Source organism: Neoarius graeffei, chromosome 10, assembly GCF_027579695.1.
Source record: "Neoarius graeffei isolate fNeoGra1 chromosome 10, fNeoGra1.pri, whole genome shotgun sequence".
In the NCBI taxonomy this organism is placed as follows: Eukaryota; Metazoa; Chordata; class Actinopteri; order Siluriformes; family Ariidae; genus Neoarius; species Neoarius graeffei.
Window position 1 is genome coordinate 58136000 of NC_083578.1, and position 18199 is coordinate 58154198.

The window sequence follows — 18199 nt, forward strand, 5'->3', positions numbered from 1 at the left end:
ACAAGGAGGGTAAGCCACAAAAGGTCATTGCTGAAAAGAGTGGCTGGAAAAGGTGCACAAGCAACAGGGATGGCCGCAGTCTTGAGAGGATTGTCAAGAAAAGTTGATTCAAGAACTTGGGAGAGCTTCACAAGGAGTGGACTGAGGCTGGTGTCAGTGTATCAAGACCCATCACGAACAGACATCTTCAAGAAACGGGATACAACTTTCGCATTCCTAATATCAAGCTACTCCTGAGCCAGAGACAATGTCAGAAGTGTCTTATCTGGGCTAAGGAGAGAAAGAAATGGACTGTTGCTCAGTGGTCCAAAGTCCTCTTTTCAGATGAAAGTACATTTTGCATTTAATTTGGAAATCACGGTTCTAGAGTCTGGAGGAAGAGTGGAGAGGCACAGAATCCAAGGTGTTTGAAGCCCAGTGTGAAGTTTCCACAGTCTGTGAGGATTTGGGGTGCCATGTCATCTGCTGGTGTTGGTCCACTGTATTTTATCAAGTCCAAAGTCAACACAGCCATCTACCAGGAGATTTTAGAGCACTTCATGCTTCCATCTGCTGACGAGCTTTTTGGAGATGCTGATTTCCTTTTCCAGCAAGACTTAGCACCTACCCACAGTGCCAAAACTACTACCAAATGGTTTGCTGACCATGATATTACTGTGTTTGACTGGCCAGCCAACTTGCCTGACCTGAACCCCATAGAGAATCTATGGGGTATTGTCAAGAGGAAGATGAGAAACACCCAACCCAAAAATACAGATACGCTGAAGGCCACTATCAAAGCAACCTGGGCTTCAATAACACCTCAGCAGTGCCACAGACTGATCACCTCCATGCCACACCACATTGATACAGTAATTCATGGTAAAGGAGCCCCAACCAGGTATTGAGTGTATAAATGAATATACTTTTCAGAAGTTGGACATTTCTGAATTGTAAATCCTTTTTTTGATTGATCTTAGGAAATATTCTAATAATTTGAGATACTGGATTTCTGATTTTCATGCAAACAAACAAAAGCAAAACCATTTACAAGCGCAAGGTCAACAGAGGTGATGCACAATAAAATCTTGACAACTAAACACAGGGAAACGGGAACTTAAATAGTGTTTCTAGTTAGCGAAACACAATCGGTGTGAGTAACCACTGAGGCATGTGACCAGATCATGTCATTTGCTGGGGTTGATGGCACGGACATGACATCTGCCTGTTCAAGAAAGTCAGGTCTCTTTTTCATCAATATGTACCCACTGGGACAAATAGTCTCCAACCTAATGTCTTATGTTTAAAATCTTTTATTAAAAAAAACAAAATTGGTGATTGATTCCCCCCCCGATCTCAGAGAAATAATGGTTGCTAGGCATCTCTCCAACTGAACTGGCATTCACTGCTGCTATAAAATAAAATGTTTATGATACCATGGTATATATTAAGCTCATTAAAAAAAAAAAAAAGAATAAATAAAAAAAAAATTACCTTTTGTCTGGCTATGTGCCCTTTTCTTAACTTGCTCTCTGCATCAAAGTCTGTATACTCAGTCAGGTTGGAGGCATCTAAAGAGAGAAAGAAAAAGAGAAATGTCATAAAAAGAAACGAACAAGTGATGCACTGATGCCCTCTGCAGGACACCCTGTTCTCCAAACAACAAGCTGCCGAGACACGCACATACATATACAAAAGTAAAGCTGGAATACAAAGTTTAGATGTAACGGGGTAAATTTAGTCACTGCCAAACATTGTGTTCATTGTTTCTCTTCTGTTCTGCTTGGGACAAGATTGGAGCGATACATGTTTACAAATCTGACACAAAGCTTCCTGTACTTTGCTCAATTTCCCTTGTGAACGTATTGTTTAAAATCAAATCAGTATTTCACAGATTAGATTGATCTTACCTGAAAGTAACAATGGAATGCAAGTATTAAAAATAACTTCAAAGTATATTATAAAATAAATTTGCGTAGGCCTATTATATTCTTTAATGTAACAGTCATTGCAGCATTATCTTATTACTTACTATATTGTTATTTTTCTGTACTTTGGTATTTCAATCTTTTTGTGGTTAAAAAAAAATATATATATATATATATATATATATATATATATATATATATATATATATATATATATATATATATATATATAAATAAAATATCCCTCTTTTTAGCATAAGGGACAATTTTCAATTGGGGCATGAACCCTGTTATTATCCCTAGCCACCATGTTTATTGTTTTGTATTTGGTTGTATTTAATTCTGTTTTTTTTTTGTGTGTGTACTTATTTTAAAAATATCACTTTTTTTGTGGTGAACTGCAATAACCTAAACTAACAAATGTTTGGAAATACAGAACAAAAAAGGTGATTGGAGCCCTTGCCCGATTCTTTACATTCATATACACCTACCATCAGCAGGGCTTTGTGTCTACTTCAAAATTAAACTTGCACCAAACAAAGATAAGATGTTAAAGTTAAACCTATAAGGAGATCCTGTATCATGCATTGCTTTGTCCTGAATATAACACGAGGGACAGGCATACTGTTGTTGGAGCGCGGGATGATGGTGAGGCGGAGTGTGTTTCCTGCTCGCCGGAGGATCTGTGCCAGCTCCCTGTGAGGCAGTGCGAACACCGAGCGGCCCTCCACCGCCTCCAGATGATCACCTTGCTGAATTTGACCGCTGCGTGCTGCTGGACTGCCCCTTTGCACGGTCACAAACCTGTGAGAGAACAGCGACGATGCTGGAGAGAGGCAGAGGGACAAGAGAGAGGGGAGAGAGTATCCTGAATTAAATGTTAATGTGCAAAACTGCTCAGTGTGTAAATCTCCTTCCATGAACTGTTACTTTGAACATGCATATAAAGGATTTTTGCTTAAACTAAGTTGGAATTATGAAAACTCTTCAAATAACTGATGAAATGACTTCAAAATTATAAAAAAAAAAAGTAATTTACCTTATACTATTAGACAGTCACATAACAGTATTTGGCATTCTTTTTTTTTTTTTTAAGAGTAAATCTTAGTGGTGCTTGAAAGTTTGTGAACCCTTTAGAATTTTCTATATTTCTGCATAAATATGACCTAAAACATCATCAGATTTTCACACAAGTCCTAAAAGTAGATAAAGAGAACCCAGTTAAACAAATGAGACAAAAATATTATACCTGGTCATTTATTTATTGAGGAAAATGATCCAATATTACATATCTGTGAGTGGCAAAAGTATGTGAACCTCTAGGATTAGCAGTTAATTTGAAGGTGAAATTAGAGTCAGGTGTTTTCAATCAATGGGATGACAATCAGGTGTGAGTGGGCACCCTGTTTTATTTAAAGAACAGGGATCTATCAAAGTCTGATCTTCACAACACATGTTTGTGGAAGTGTATCATGGCACGAACAAAGGAGATTTCTGAGGACCTCAGAAAAAGCGATGTTGATGCTCATCAGGCTGGAAAAGGTTACAAAACCATCTCTAGAGTTTGGACTCCACCAATCCACAGTCAGACAAACTGTGTACAAATGGAGGAAATTCAGGACCATTGTTACCCTCCCCAGGAGTGGTCGACCAACAAAGATCACTCCAAGAGCAAGGCGTGTAATAGTCGGCCAGGTCACAAAGGACCCCAGGGTAACTTCTAAGCAACTGAAGGCCTCTCTCACATTGGCTAATATTAATGTTCATGAGTCCACCATCAGAACACTGAGCAACAATGGTATGCATGGCAGGATTGCAAGGAGAAAGCCACTGCTCTCCAAAAAGAACATTGCTGCTTGTCTGCAGTTTGCTAAAGATTATGTGGACACAGGCATGCAAACTGGTCGGGGTGAAAAAGGTGAGAAGGGTGCACGGACACACGGCACGTGCACAAAAGTACATTTCGTAGTCTACGTTACAAAAAAAATTGCAACCAGTAACATCTTGAATTTAATACAGTACAAAATAACTTTCCATAAACATTTCTTATTAAGTTACTGTTGAGTGGCTGGTAAATTGTACCATTTATTTGTCAGTGGCCGGTAAAGTTTGATATTTTGTGAAGTTAATTTTCAACCCTGTGTACAACAACACAGTCGGGGCAGATCTAGAAAAATATTTATGGGGTGGCAAGAGGGGGGCAGGAATTTTTGAGGGGTGGCAACGTGACGTGACGTGACGTGGTACACAAGAAGGGGAACCTGCCGATGACATCACGTTTCACTACCGCGCGGAAATTAAAAGGGTAGGTGACTTTGGTCGCAAAATTAATATACTTGTCGTTGTCAAAAAATTATGTTTGATATATCATTTTGAAGCTAAAAGATTTCTGTGTCTAGTCATGTTGTCATAAAATAGATTGTATTTTATGCCAAAAAAATACATCCAATGGTGGAATGGCACTTTAACTTCCTGGATGATTTCCTCTTTGACCATTGCAGCCAAGCACTCAAGTATTTCATTCTGTATTGTTTTACTTGTTATTTTGCATTTTTAGCTTGTTGTTCAAGTCTTTTTTTTTTAATGATGGGGTTATGATTACCCAGCAAGTCTAACATAGAAAGAAAAACACCCTTTTTTTTCCCCAGAGTCAAGAGACTCCCTGTGACCCCGCTGTGCTATGTTTTCTGTGGCTGTTAGAACTAAAATTTCAGCTAATGTTTTAACGTAGTACCGATTTTAACAAAGTTATCACGTTTTTACAATATATTTATCATGTAATATAACATCACGTAATTTCATGATACAAAATTATCACGTTATTCATGATATTTTCATGTAATAACGTGAAAACACCTTATCAAGAAATAACGTGAAAATATGGTTTAACGTCCTAGGCTAGGCTACTTCCATTAAAAGCAGACGGTCTAGCCTAGCCTACTGTAGAACCTGGGTCGAGCAAAAACACCGAGCAAAAACATGGCTGAATCCTGAATGACTCCTATTTGTATAAATAGGGGACTACATAGGCGGCAAAACGTAGTGTTTTTCCTGCCATGGAAGTGCACTTGTATACTGAAGAGGAAGCAATTTGCATTACAGCCTTGAATGAGGATTCAAAATGGCGGCTCAGCTCAGTTTTCCCTTCTTCCTTCAGTACAAGTGCGCTTCCATGTTTATGCAGGAGGGCTGATAGAAGTGGCGAAAAATTTTTACTTTTTATCATTTCTTTCACAACTTGAATGCGTTGAAACAAAAAATTATGACAAACTAACGCCGCTTACACTAAAATATCGAGAGAAATTTGTAATAAAAACTTTACGGTCGGCAATTTCGACGCGGAAATTCTCGATCGGTCGGGTTACCGGAAACACACTTTTTTTTTGGCCTTACATGTATAGTTAGCTAAATAACGTTCTCCAACCTGATTTTTATCCTCTCAAAATCAGCATCGCAACTATGCTAGCACTGTAAATTCATTATAATTTCATTTCTTGATAGATAGTTAATCAGCTTTTACCTCTATCCTCCCGTGTCTCCTTTCCTCGCGACTCCTGCCTCCCTCGCTTCGTGCCTCTCAATTTTCCAAAACAACCAACCTCTGGTGTTATCTCGTGCTGCATTTGCCGCAGTCGGACATTGGAAATTCGCGCACGTAAATGTCAAATTGGCCCTAATTTTTCTTTGAATTCGTCGCTGCCAACTGAGGTGGCAAGGCTTTCTTTTAGGGTGGCATTTGCCACCCTATGCCACCCCGGTAGATCCGCCCATGGTTATTCACCCCCGAGCGCGCTGGAAACGGTTCCATTGGTATGCTCAGATCCAGTCGCGAGATGAGGTTGCCAGATCTCTCTATAAAAAGGTGACTTTGTGGTCTGAATCTGTGGAATATTCATAAGCGAGGACTGGCAACCAGCAGTGGGTTGCGCACCAGCATCAGAACTCCAATGGAAAAGAAGCGCGTGTTAGTAACTGTTTATCTCGATTGGCTGTAACCTTGTAAGTGAAATGTTTGGCAATAATAACGTTGTAGCCTGCCTACCCAAAAAAAAAAAAAAAACCTCTTCAGATCTACACGATTCACACAAGTGACCTATTTTGGGACCAAAACGGCGAATTTCGCCGAAAGGTGAGGAGTTTGCATGTGTGCGGACAAGCCAGAAGGCTATTGGAAAAATGTTTTGTGGACAGATGAGACCAAAATAGAACTTTTTGGTTTAAATGAGAAGCATTCTGTTTGGAGAAAGGAAAACACTGCATGTTTTTCCTTGCACAAGAACCTTATCCTATCTGTGAAACATGGTGGTGGTAGTATCATGGTTTGGGCCTGTTTTGCTGCATCTGGGCCAGGACGGCTTGCCATCATTGATGGAACAATGAATTCTGAATTGTACCAGCGAATTCTAAAGGAAAATGTTAGGACATCTGTCCATGAACTGAATCTCAAGAGAAGGTGGGTCATGCAGCAAGACAACGACCCTAAGCACACAAGTCGTTCTATGACCAAGTCAATGTGTTGACCTTAATCCAATCGAAATGTTGTGGAAGGGCCTGAAGCGAGCAGTTCATGTGAGGAAACCCACCAACATCCCAGAGTTGAAGCTGTTCTGTACGGATGAACGGGCTAAAATTCCTCCAAGCCGGTGTGCAGGACTGATCAACAGTTACCGGAAACGTTTAGTTGCAGTTATTGCTGCACAAGGGGGTCACACCAGATACTGAAAGCAAAGGTTCACATACTTTTGCCACTCACAGATATGTAATATTGGATCATTTTCCTCAATAAATAAATGACCAAGTATAATATTTTTGTCTCATTTGTTTAACTGGGTTCTCTTTATCTACTTTTAGGACTTGTGTGAAAATCTGATGATGTTTTAGGTCATATTTATGCAGAAATATAGAAAATTCTAAAGGGTTCACAAACTTTCAAGCACCACTGTATTTTTAAATGCATTTGTAAATGTCTTATTGCACTTTTAAAAACAACTACGCACTATACATACATATACACATTCATTTCCTCCATGATTACTGCCAGTATTTAAAGAGTAAAAGACACTTATTCAGTACAAACGTGTGCTCAGGTTTAACTATTATATTCTGCTGAGGTCAAAATGACCCATTTTATATTTTTACTCGTGCAGCACAAAGGAGATGACAAATTAATTTCTGCGATATGAAAATGTACAGTATATGCACATAAATGGCTTTTAAAAATATATTCTTAGTACAAGGGTTCATTTCATTTTGACCCGAGAGTAACACGATCAAACAAAATCACATCCCCTCCCCATCTGTTTTTCTTTGGCCCTCTTGACCTCGCTCAATGGGATGTGCACTGCTAAGCACAGAATACAACATGAGGGTTAAAGGATCTGCTGTAGTCTCCCCCTTTCCTTCGATGAGGACAAGCACACAATCAATATTAGGCAAGCGTGATCCAAAATAGTTCCATCAACCACCAAAGAGGCCACACACAGCGACAGCGCTGCGAATAATTGATGAATGATTTAATAATAGAATGCAAGCTGTGCATCTGATTATACCATGATGTGAGGCTCAAGCTCACAGCTACAGGATCACAACACATTTCACACTCACTACTCGATATATAACTTCTTCAGATTAGAATTCATGTTGTTTGGTGTGCATACAGAGTCTTGTGTCCTGTAGGATGTGTTTTTGCCTTATTTGTAAGTTGATGCCACTGCAGTGAGGAAGGGAGGCTGCTGAGAACGCGATCCAAATGAGCAATTCAATCCTCCTTTTGAGATGGAACAAGTGAGAGGTGTGATAGTGTAATATAACGTTTCAGACAGGTGCTGACACAAGGCGCATTGCTCAATCGGTTCTCACTATCCTGTTTCAGTCCAACAAATGTAATCTGCCAATGAGAAGCTGCATGAAAATAAAATAAGAACACAAGCATTCCACATCAAGTCAAGTTAATTTACTGTCAATTCTGCCATATGTACAGGACATAGATGGGACTGAAATACTGTTTCTCCACAGACCCTCAGTGTAAACGTAAGTACACAAAATGAATATAAACAATGCGCAATTATTTATATATATATATATATATATATATATATATATATATATATATATATATATAATTATCTGTAGCCGCTTTATCCTGTTCTACAGGGTCGCAGGCAAGCTGGAGCCTATCCCAGCTGACTACGGGCGAAAGGCGGGGTACACCCTGGACAAGTCACCAGGTCATCACAGGGCTGACACATAGACACAGACAACCATTCACACTCACATTCACACCTACGGTCAATTTAGAGTCACCAGTTAACCTAACCTGCATGTCTTTGGACTGTGGGGGAAACCGGAGCACCCGGAGGAAACCCACGCGGAGAACATGCAAACTCCGCACAGAAAGGCCCTCGCCGGCCACGGGGCTCGAACCCAGACCTTCTTGCTGTGAGGCGACAGTGCTAACCACTACACCACCGTGCCACCCATAAATAAATAAATAAAATACATATATATAAAATACACACACACAACCAGTCAAAGGTTTGGAAACACCTTTAAATTAAATGTTTTTATTTAAAAAAAATTTTTTTCCTACATTGTAGAACAAAACTGAACTCATCAAAACTATGAAATAACATATGGAACATATGGAATTATATGGTAAACAAAAAGTGCTAAAAAAACCCACGTTTCATCTTTTAGATTCTTCAAAGTCGTCACTATTTACCTTGATAACAGCTTTGCACACTATTGGCATTATCTGAACCAGCTTCATGAGGTAGTCACCTGGAACGCTTCTCAATTAACAGGTGTGTCTTGCCAAAAATGGAAATTCTTGTCTTCTTAATGCATTTGACACCATCAACCAGTCAAGAGTAAATAATAAAAATACAGTAAATAGCCCTGTTCGACAACTGTAGTAATCCATATTATGTCAAGAACCGCTCAACTAAGTAAAGAGAAATAACAGTCAGGTCATTACTTTAAGACACAAAGTGACTTAGTTAATTAAAATAAAGAAAAACATCGAATTTGAAGGTGTTTCCAAACTTTTGACTGGTACTAATTATATTGTGTGTGTGTGTGTGTGTGTGTGTGTGTGTGTGTGTATTTATTTATTTTTAAGCAAAGGGTCATCTCACACCAAATATTGACTTTGTTTTGATTATGGCTTACTGTTTATAGTGTGGGGTTTTTTTTCATTATTTTTAAGCCATATATATATATATATATATACACACACACACACACACACACACATTATATACACACACACACACACATATATATATACACACATATACATGTGTGTGTGTGCGCGCGCGTGTGTATATAGATATAGATAGATATAGATATATGAGAGAGAGAGAGAGAGAGAGAGAGAGAGAGAGAGAGCAATCTCAGGTACAATGAGTGCAGTTTGATAAGGAAATGAGCTGTGGGTTTTATTGAACATCTTACAGAACCAGCCACAGTTCTTCTGGACACTTTGTCACACTCGCTTCTTAATTTTGCACCAAAACCCAGTAGCCTTCATTATGTTTTCTTTTTTAATCTGAAAAGTGATTTCTTATGTAATATGCTGCTCAGATACAAACTTTTTTTTTTTTTCTGTAACATTTAATTTTGTGCTGGAAAATGAATGTTTGGAACTCTACAATGTTTTTGTACTGACTCGATAATGTAGCAGCCATAAAATAGAAATCTATAAAGTCTGTATGAAAAAAAATAGCCTGCCTAAGCCTTTTGAACAGTAAAGTAATAAAATGCAGTTAAAGAAAGGGATACACAACACACCACACAAGCAGAAATGGTGCAAATAGAGTAAATGGTACAAACAGCTGAATGGAAACGAGAGTATGGATAATGTGCAAATAATGTTTCATTTACAAGATGAGTAAGAAGCAGGTGTTTAAAACCCTTTGGTGACTGACCCCTTGAAAATGGTTCCTCCAGGAACGATGACGTTTCAGTTGTCAAGACAACGGAAAAACTAAAATACAAAAACAGAAAGATACGTCACAATGCTCTTGTGCACAAAACAAAATGCTCTTGTATTTGTATTTTAGTTTTTCCGTTGTCTTGACAACTGAAACGTCATGGTTCCTGGAGGAACCATTTTCAAGGGGTCAGTCACCAAAGGGATAAAAAAAAAGGGGGACAAATGTCTGATTTAACAAAGACTACAAATTAACTGGAGTCACAGTGAGTTGGGTGTGTGCGCGTGTGTGCGCGCGCGCGCAGGGGGGGGGGTTCAGCTTCCTGACAGCCCTGTGTATGAAGCAGTTTGTCAGTCTGATGGAGCTAGCTCCGAGGCTCTGGTACCTTTTACCAGAAGGCAGGGGACTGAAGGTGGTGTGTGAAGGGTGGGTGGGGTCGCTAACAATGCTGGTGGCTTTGCAGGGCAGGCAGGTGTTGTAGATGTCCGGGGGGGGGATAGTGAGGCACTAGTGATCATCTCAACTGCATTTCACTATATATTGTAGGGTCTTATGACTGGCATCTGGGCAGCTCCCAAACCTGGTCAGAATGCTTTCGATAGTGTCGCAGTAGAAAGTCTGGTTCTAGACTGGTTCTCTCCAGCTTCCGGAGGAAACCGAGGCACTTCTGGGCTTTCTTGGCCTGTGATGCAGTGTTGTTCTTCCAGGAGCGGTCCTCTGTGATGTGCACCACAGGAATTTGGTGCAGTTCCATTCATAGTCAGCAGGGGGTGGGCCTTTCCTGAAGTCGATAATCTCGTTTTTTTTTTCCCCCCCATATTTAGGGACAGATTGTTTTTCATGCACCTTGTGGCCAGTTGGTTCACCTCACTTCTGTAATTTGCTTCATCATTGCTGCTGATGAGACCCACCACATTCGCATCAATCAGCAAATTTCCAGACATACACTTCTCATATTTACTCTTAACACCAAAAGTTCAACTGAAAAAGCTCCAAGCACCACCACAGACTGCTATTCTGAAGACATATAGAAGGATCCATGAACCTCCAGTCCATTACAAAGACATCTACATGCATCCTAAGAGAAAAGCTAACACAATTTTGACAAGTTAATCAACATTTATGAATTAAAAATTAATTATTAAAAAATAATCAAATCGGGGCGGCACGGTGGTGTAGTGGTTAGTGCTGTCGCCTCACAGCAAGAAGGTCCGGGTTCGAGCCCCGGGGCCGGCGAGGGCCTTTCTGTGCGGAGTTTGCATGTTCTCCCCGTGTCCGCGTGGGTTTCCTCCGGGTGCTCCGGTTTCCCCCACAGTCCAAAGACATGCAGGTTAGGTTAACTGGTGACTCTAAATTGACCGTAGGTGTGAATGAGTGTGTGAATGGTTGTCTGTGTCTATGTGTCAGCCCTGTGATGACCTGGCGACTTGTCCAGGGTGTACCCCGCCTTTCGCCCGTAGTCAGCTGGGATAGGCTCCAGCTTGCCTGCGACCCTGTAGAACAGGATAAAGCGGCTAGAGATAATGAGATGAAATAATCAAATCAATCACTCCAATTTCAGTATTTAGTAAATGACTATCAGTTCTTGATTATGGGTTCAGACTTTTAGACCCCAGTGTACATCATCATGTCCAGAAAACCATTTTAACATTTTACAACTAGGCCCTGATTTACCCCAAATAACAAGCAAGCAATTCCATGTTCTGATTCAAAATCACAATTTCGATGACACGGTCAACACTTTTCTGTTGTGCCATTCAAGAGCCTGAATGGCAATTATTTGACTAAAGTTGACTCCTAAAGTTGCAGGCTCCAACTCCTGTGTTCCTGAGCTTCCAACCACTTCAAAAGACCTTATATTAAAGCTCCTGTCCCTCTTTAAAGTCACGTGATACTAATGTAGCTCCCTTTAAATAACCAGGACTCTCATTGCTCCAGCATTGTGTGTGAGAGGATTTGAAAAGCCTTTGTTTATGCCTGTCTTGAGCAAAGTTTTGACCATAACCTGATTTCAAGGTGCTGATTTAGTGTTTAGTTTAGTGTTCAGTGCTGATCGCCTGACTATTTGCGAGACTCACATTTCTGAGTATTGTCTCGCACTTTGGTTTATCGGATACGTTGCTTTTAACAATCAGAAAACCTCAACTTGAGTCTTTCAGTCTGCTCCTTACGTCTTGCAACATGATACATCAGTCATAGTATCCCTTGCCTGCGACCCTGCTTATCCTTTGCAGGGTCGCAGGCAAGCTGGAGTCTATCCCAGCTGACTATGGACGAGAGGCGGGGTACACCCTGGACAAGTCACCAGGTCATCGCAGGGCTGACAGAGACAAACAACCATTCACACCCTCCTTCACACCTACGGTCAATTTAGAGCCACCAATTAGCCTAACCTGCATGTCTTTGGACTGTGGAGGAAACTGGAGCATCTGGAGGAAACCCACACAGACGCAGGGAGAACATGCAAACTCCACACAAAAAGGCCCCCCATTGGCCACTGGGCTCGAACCCAGAACCTTCTTGCTGTGAGGCGAAAGTGCTAACCACTATACCACCGTGCCGCCCCTTAATAACCCCATTGTGCTTAATTTACCCTAGCTTCAATATCACAACCCAAGAATCTTATGGACTGAATGAGAAGTCACAGATTGGTCCCCTTGCTGAGAACTGCTGGTGTCCTTCAACAATCACAGTCTTCTCATCTGTACAGAGCCCACAAACCACCATCCCTGGCTGGTATGAATCCTACTTGCACATGCACCCTGTCATTCTGATCATCCATCCATCCTCTAACTATTAAAGAAAACAAGGCCATGGAACATTAGAATCACTCAGGCTTTGTTGTAATCTGCAGGGTTCTTTATACACAAAAGGAGAGGGAGTCTTTCTTCCTGCATAGATTATTGTGGCCCAACCCAAAGCATGGTAACCTAAAAAGATACCTCGGTCTTTCAGGCCTTTCTTAATGATGTACTCGGGGACATTCATGTCCCTACATTGGTGAGATTGAGTTTTCCCAAAATCCCTATCCCGGTGTATCAATCATGGAAAAACAATGCTGGAAGATCACCCTACTCCTGCCCAGTGCCCTCCAACCAAGAGCTATGCCCCCTCCAATCTTTGTGTCGACCTGCTAACCTGAGCTCATACCTCCATTGCTACTGGTGAAACACTCTTTGATAGTAAAAATGACACTCTGGCTGCCAGAAGCACAAAGCTGAACAAGCAAGAGTATTGTTAAGAATACCACCAAACAGTGAGGACTCAAACAAATGCAATGATTTTTCTCCTCTCACACTGTTGCCATCTGATTTTTTTTTTCCCCTTCTGCTCTCCTGCGGCACTATGCTGTATCCGAGAACCAGCAGAACGAGTCCTGGTTGCAAGGCCGAATGATTAATCGATCTGTTTTTATTGAACTGCTTGTGCATAGACAATAACTGCCTGCAGCAAAGTGAGGGCAAGAGAGAGACAACAAATGTAAACTGATTTAATCATGAATGACCGCTATTTGAAAATTTGCAAATACAAGTTTGATCAGCAATCAAGTTTGGGGCATTTTTGCACAAATATTACTGTACTATTTCTACAGTGGTCAGTATATGGGACTAAAATAGGAGCAAACAACACAACTTTCCCAAGATTAAATTTTGGCTCGATCATATAATAACTGATAACATTAACCAAAAAATATTTATTTTGGTCTAATCATCTAAATTGATGAGCAGTCCATGTGATTCACACAGTTTTAAATGGCTACACTGAGATGCGAAAGAACTACAGTGTTCTTACACACTGGCTGCTCAGTGCATATGCTTTAACCATATGTGGAGTAACTTTAATGATTTAATTAGCGAGACCTAAACAGTCTGCTATTTGCAAAAGGTAAACGTTAATGAATAATGGTTTGTATGTTAAGTGGTCTCTCAGCAGACACAAACAAGTAGGATCACGTTATGAAATACATTTAAATGTTTCGATTTATTTCGCCCTGATTGTACAGTCATCTGCAACAGATTGTGAGAATGACCCCAAATTCCAAAACTCGAGAATGCTATAACGTAAGTAATTGCTTACAGCAAGCTATACCACATCATTCTCAAACATTCATGTAGCACAGCTCCAAATAATACTCAAACTGCATGTATACCAGTGTTAATATAGATAAAACTATGACTAAATCCACAGGAAATAAAACAAGAGTACTCAGAGCACAATATCCCCTGCTGGCAACTCTGCCATAACTCTGGTAAAATGCGGCTGAATTGAACAAAATTGGAGTATGCGTATTACCAACCTATAACAAAATCCTGCCAAATTTCATGAAATTCCTCCAAAAACTGAGAGGAGTTGATTTCAGAAGGGGAGTACCCTTCCCGGGACGGACAGACAGACGTCACCATGACACAGTCCCCCCTTTGGGCCTTTCGACCAGCAGGGGATAAAAATTGCAAGGGAAGTTGATTTCAGAAAGCAAGCACACCTTGATGAAATTGCCAAAGTACAAGTTTGTTAATAATCAAGGGCATAACTCTGGTCAAATTTGCCCAAATTAAACGAAATTTCAATATGTGTATAACTGTCATATAACAAAGCCTTTTGCCAAGTTTGGTGAAATTCCTCCACAAATTGTAAGAGGAGTTGATTTCAGAAGAACGTACACCCTCATGAAATTGTCAAAGTACAAGTTATTTAACCAAGGGTCAAAACTCTGGGAAAATTTTCACAAACGAAATTAAATCGAAATATGCGTACTACCGTCATATAACAAAGCCTTTTGCCAAGCTTTGAGAAATTCGTCCAAAAATTGTGAGAGGAGTTGATGTCAGAAGGCGAGCACACCTTCATGAAATTATGAAAGTACAAGCTTGTTAATCAAGGACTGTAACTCTGGTAAAATGTGACCGAATTTACAATATGCATACTACCGACATATAAAAAGACGCTACTTGCTGTACACAAAATCTTATAATAGCTTACACTAGTACAGATGTACTGCATTGAATGTATTAGTGAGCCATGGGCTCGTCACGACACCATCTTGAAAAGTTGATTTTTTAGCATTCTTTAAGACGACGGATGAAGAAGTGAATGGACGCAATTCCTTGGAAGGGGTATGAATGCTTTGTGATGAACTGTGCCCATTATGCCAACAAATACTTAATTAAAAAAAAAAAAAAAAGGATCATCTTCCACAAATAAGAATTCATATTTTTAGGGATATTTGCGTTTGGGTGTGCTGATTTTCATACAGTCCACTGATAAAGGGCAAGCTATACAACATGATATGCTCTTACATGGTTGCCATTATAATGATTTATATATGAAAGGAAGGGTGCAGCAGAGATTTATTTAAAGGATTAGATGATGAGGGATGGATGGATGGGAGGATTGAGCTCAGTAAAGTCTGTGTACAACATTTTTATAGCTTGTCAAATTCCAAATAGCTAACCGCAAACTAGTGGAGGGATTTCTGCATAAACAAACAGCAATACAATTCCCCTGTTTCATCTAGCTCAAAAACATTTTGAATGTTCTCATCTACGATGGTGAGTCTCAGTGTCACGACAGGCATGACAGTGGACACAAGTTAAATAAACAGCATTTATTTAGAGTAATTTTAATTTGAGCAATACTTCGTGACATTTAAACCACGACAGTCTTACTTGTCAAAATACCCAGTTTCATTTAGTTGAGCAAATACAGGTTTCTTTCATGTTGGCCATAAGCATATGAAAACCATGCTTGCCGACACTCCTGTTTGACACATTCAGTGATCGCAAACTATGTCACATATTTTCATTACTGCTAAGCAGTATTTTGGTGTTGGCACCCACTGTATTTTCACTGATATCATCCACAACACAATGTAAGTAAGCGCTAGAGAGTTTGTGTCCTATCTAGTTATTAAGGGATATCTATGGCTGTGCAATCCCTGAAAAACTAAATTTAACACTAAAAGTAAATAAAAACTAAACTAAAACTAGTCAACCCCTTCAAACAAAACTACTTATGCACTTCTAAAACTAAACTGGGACACACACGCACACAACCCCTCTATGGAAGTGCAAAAAAAAAAAACCTGCTTTAACCGTCTATTTTGGGGAGTAATAACTTGATAATTAAACATAAGCACTTGCACCGAGCACTGGACACTGTAAAACATTCATGCCATCTGTCTTTACTACATTCCATATCTCATATTTGAACCTGATAAAACAGCCAGATGGCGATCATTTCCTGAACTAAAACATGGTAATCTGTTACATTGCACCTACTTACTCCCACTGAAAGAGAAGCTACATCTAATTTGTTATTGTAAAGATAAGATACAGTGCATTTACGTATGTGTAGAAAAGCAGAAGCTTGTCATGACAACCAGAACGAACCTTAGAAGCTAGACGGCCTTTCGATTTCATGAAATCTGTGAAATTTAGTTCCCTCTGAAATTTGGTCATTGTGATACATGTTTATTTCTGCAATATCTTTTTATATAAAACTAACAAAAAAACCCAACAGGCCATTCTGTGGCTGGGAAGTTATTTAAATTTGATAATATGCATGAAATCGCTCACTTCATGCAGTCAAATAGACAGAGGAAGTCCACGTGCGCAGATTTACATTCTTCTTCTGGGTTTTACGGCATCTGGCATCCACAGTGTTGCATTACTGCCATCTACAGGTTTACCTTGACCATGCACTGACCGTTACATCATTCTGTCGCTAAACGAACAGCTGATCACACCGAGGTGCTCGCTGACAGCTGATATTTATTAGTTTGGTCCTGCGTTTCTTTTCCTTCGCAACATAATGGCTTTTCTTCTCACTTTCTGTTAATGTAGTCGGTCTTTCACGTTTCATTTGCGTCCTCCCTTTTCCTTTCCTGTTACAAATTTGTATCGCACAATGCCTTGCATGAATGGGGAAAGCCCACCACGTGATGCATGACGTAGTATCTTGAATTGGGTTATGGTGAAGCAGGAAAAAAGCAGCGGAGAATTTAGGGCCATGTGGCCCTAAATTCATTAATTGTTCCATTTTAAAAACCTAATAAAATTGGAAGTCTGTGATTTGAATTCAGTAGCTTTCGGTCCACTAAACCAGTGGTTCTCAAACTGGGGGGCGAGGACACGGAGTGGGGCGTGTGATCACAGACTGCTCAGTGGCAAATGCAAGGGGCTGGTTTGCAGTTGCACCAACAAATAACGAACGTCTTTGTCTTCAGTCCAGCCAATGAAAACGGAGAGTTATTATTTGAAATCTCAGCAAGGAACTTTTATAGACACGCCTCAAGTACATAAGAGATCACAGACATCGGAAACACACCACTGTGCAATCGAGTCGAGCTCGTACCATTGCAGCTTTCATATAGCCTACTATTAGCTTTTCAATTACCTTTTACCAACAGCCTTTTTAAAAGCTATATCCTGGCATATATAGCTAGCCTTCCAGCACTGCTATTGCAGTAATAAATTTAAATACACAGTCTTTTTAAAGACAATTTAGCCCTCTTTTCTCGCTTTAAAACTCCATTTAAATCTGATCTTACCATCTCTCTTTCCTACTGGTCAACTTACTTTCTCCTCGTCAACCTACTCTTTCCCCTGTCTAATCTTTCTCCTACTTTTTTCTCTCTTTCCTCCACCTTTTTTTCTTCGATTAAAAATTGGAAGGTCCAACACTATCACAATTAATTATATTTTAATTTAATTACATTAAGCACAGTTTGTAGAATGCTCATTTTAGCAGAGCCAAGTCTGGTGTGTGGTGGTAAGGTGCTAGCATTCTTAGCTGAGCAAGTCCCTTTGCTACATTAACACAGCATAACAATCTTTTATTGGGTTAATAAACAATATGGACAAATTTCTAATTCGTGAAAAAAAGAGCTGGTCCCTTTGATGCACCAATTCCCAAAAAACCAAAACTCTGCAAACATGATGAAAAGTTATTTACAATACATTTTTTCTGTTACTGGCACACTGGAACCACATGAGCAATGTGTCGTTTGTGCGGAGGTGCTTGCCAACAACAGCATGAAACACCTGTCTGGGCTTAAGCAGCAGTTAGTTTCTTACAACCCCGATTCCAAAAAAGTTGGGACAAAGTGCAAATTGTAAATAAAAACGGAATGCAATAATTTACAAATCTCAAAAACTGATATTGTATTCACAATAGAACATAGACAACATATCAAATGTCGAAAGTGAGACATTTTGAAATTTCATGCCAAATATTGGCTCATTTGAAATTTCATGACCGCAACACATCTCAAAAAAGTTGGGACAGGGGCAATAAGAGGCTGGAAAAGTTAAAGGTACAAAAAAGGAACAGCTGGAGGACCAAATTGCAACTCATTAG

The 18199-nt window shown here is 39.8% G+C and overlaps 1 protein-coding gene across 1 annotated transcript in view; it reads right to left on the reverse strand.

The window, feature by feature from the left end:
• Window positions 1-18199, reverse strand: part of magixa (MAGI family member, X-linked a) — a 128453-nt gene that overhangs the window by 12945 nt on the left and 97309 nt on the right. Inside the window, exons 12-13 of the mRNA XM_060931943.1 lie at window positions 2533-2733; window positions 1474-1550 (exon numbers count right to left, since the gene is read on the reverse strand). Coding sequence (XP_060787926.1) covers window positions 1474-1550; window positions 2533-2733 — 278 coding nt within the window. The remainder of the gene's footprint in view (window positions 1-1473; window positions 1551-2532; window positions 2734-18199) is intronic.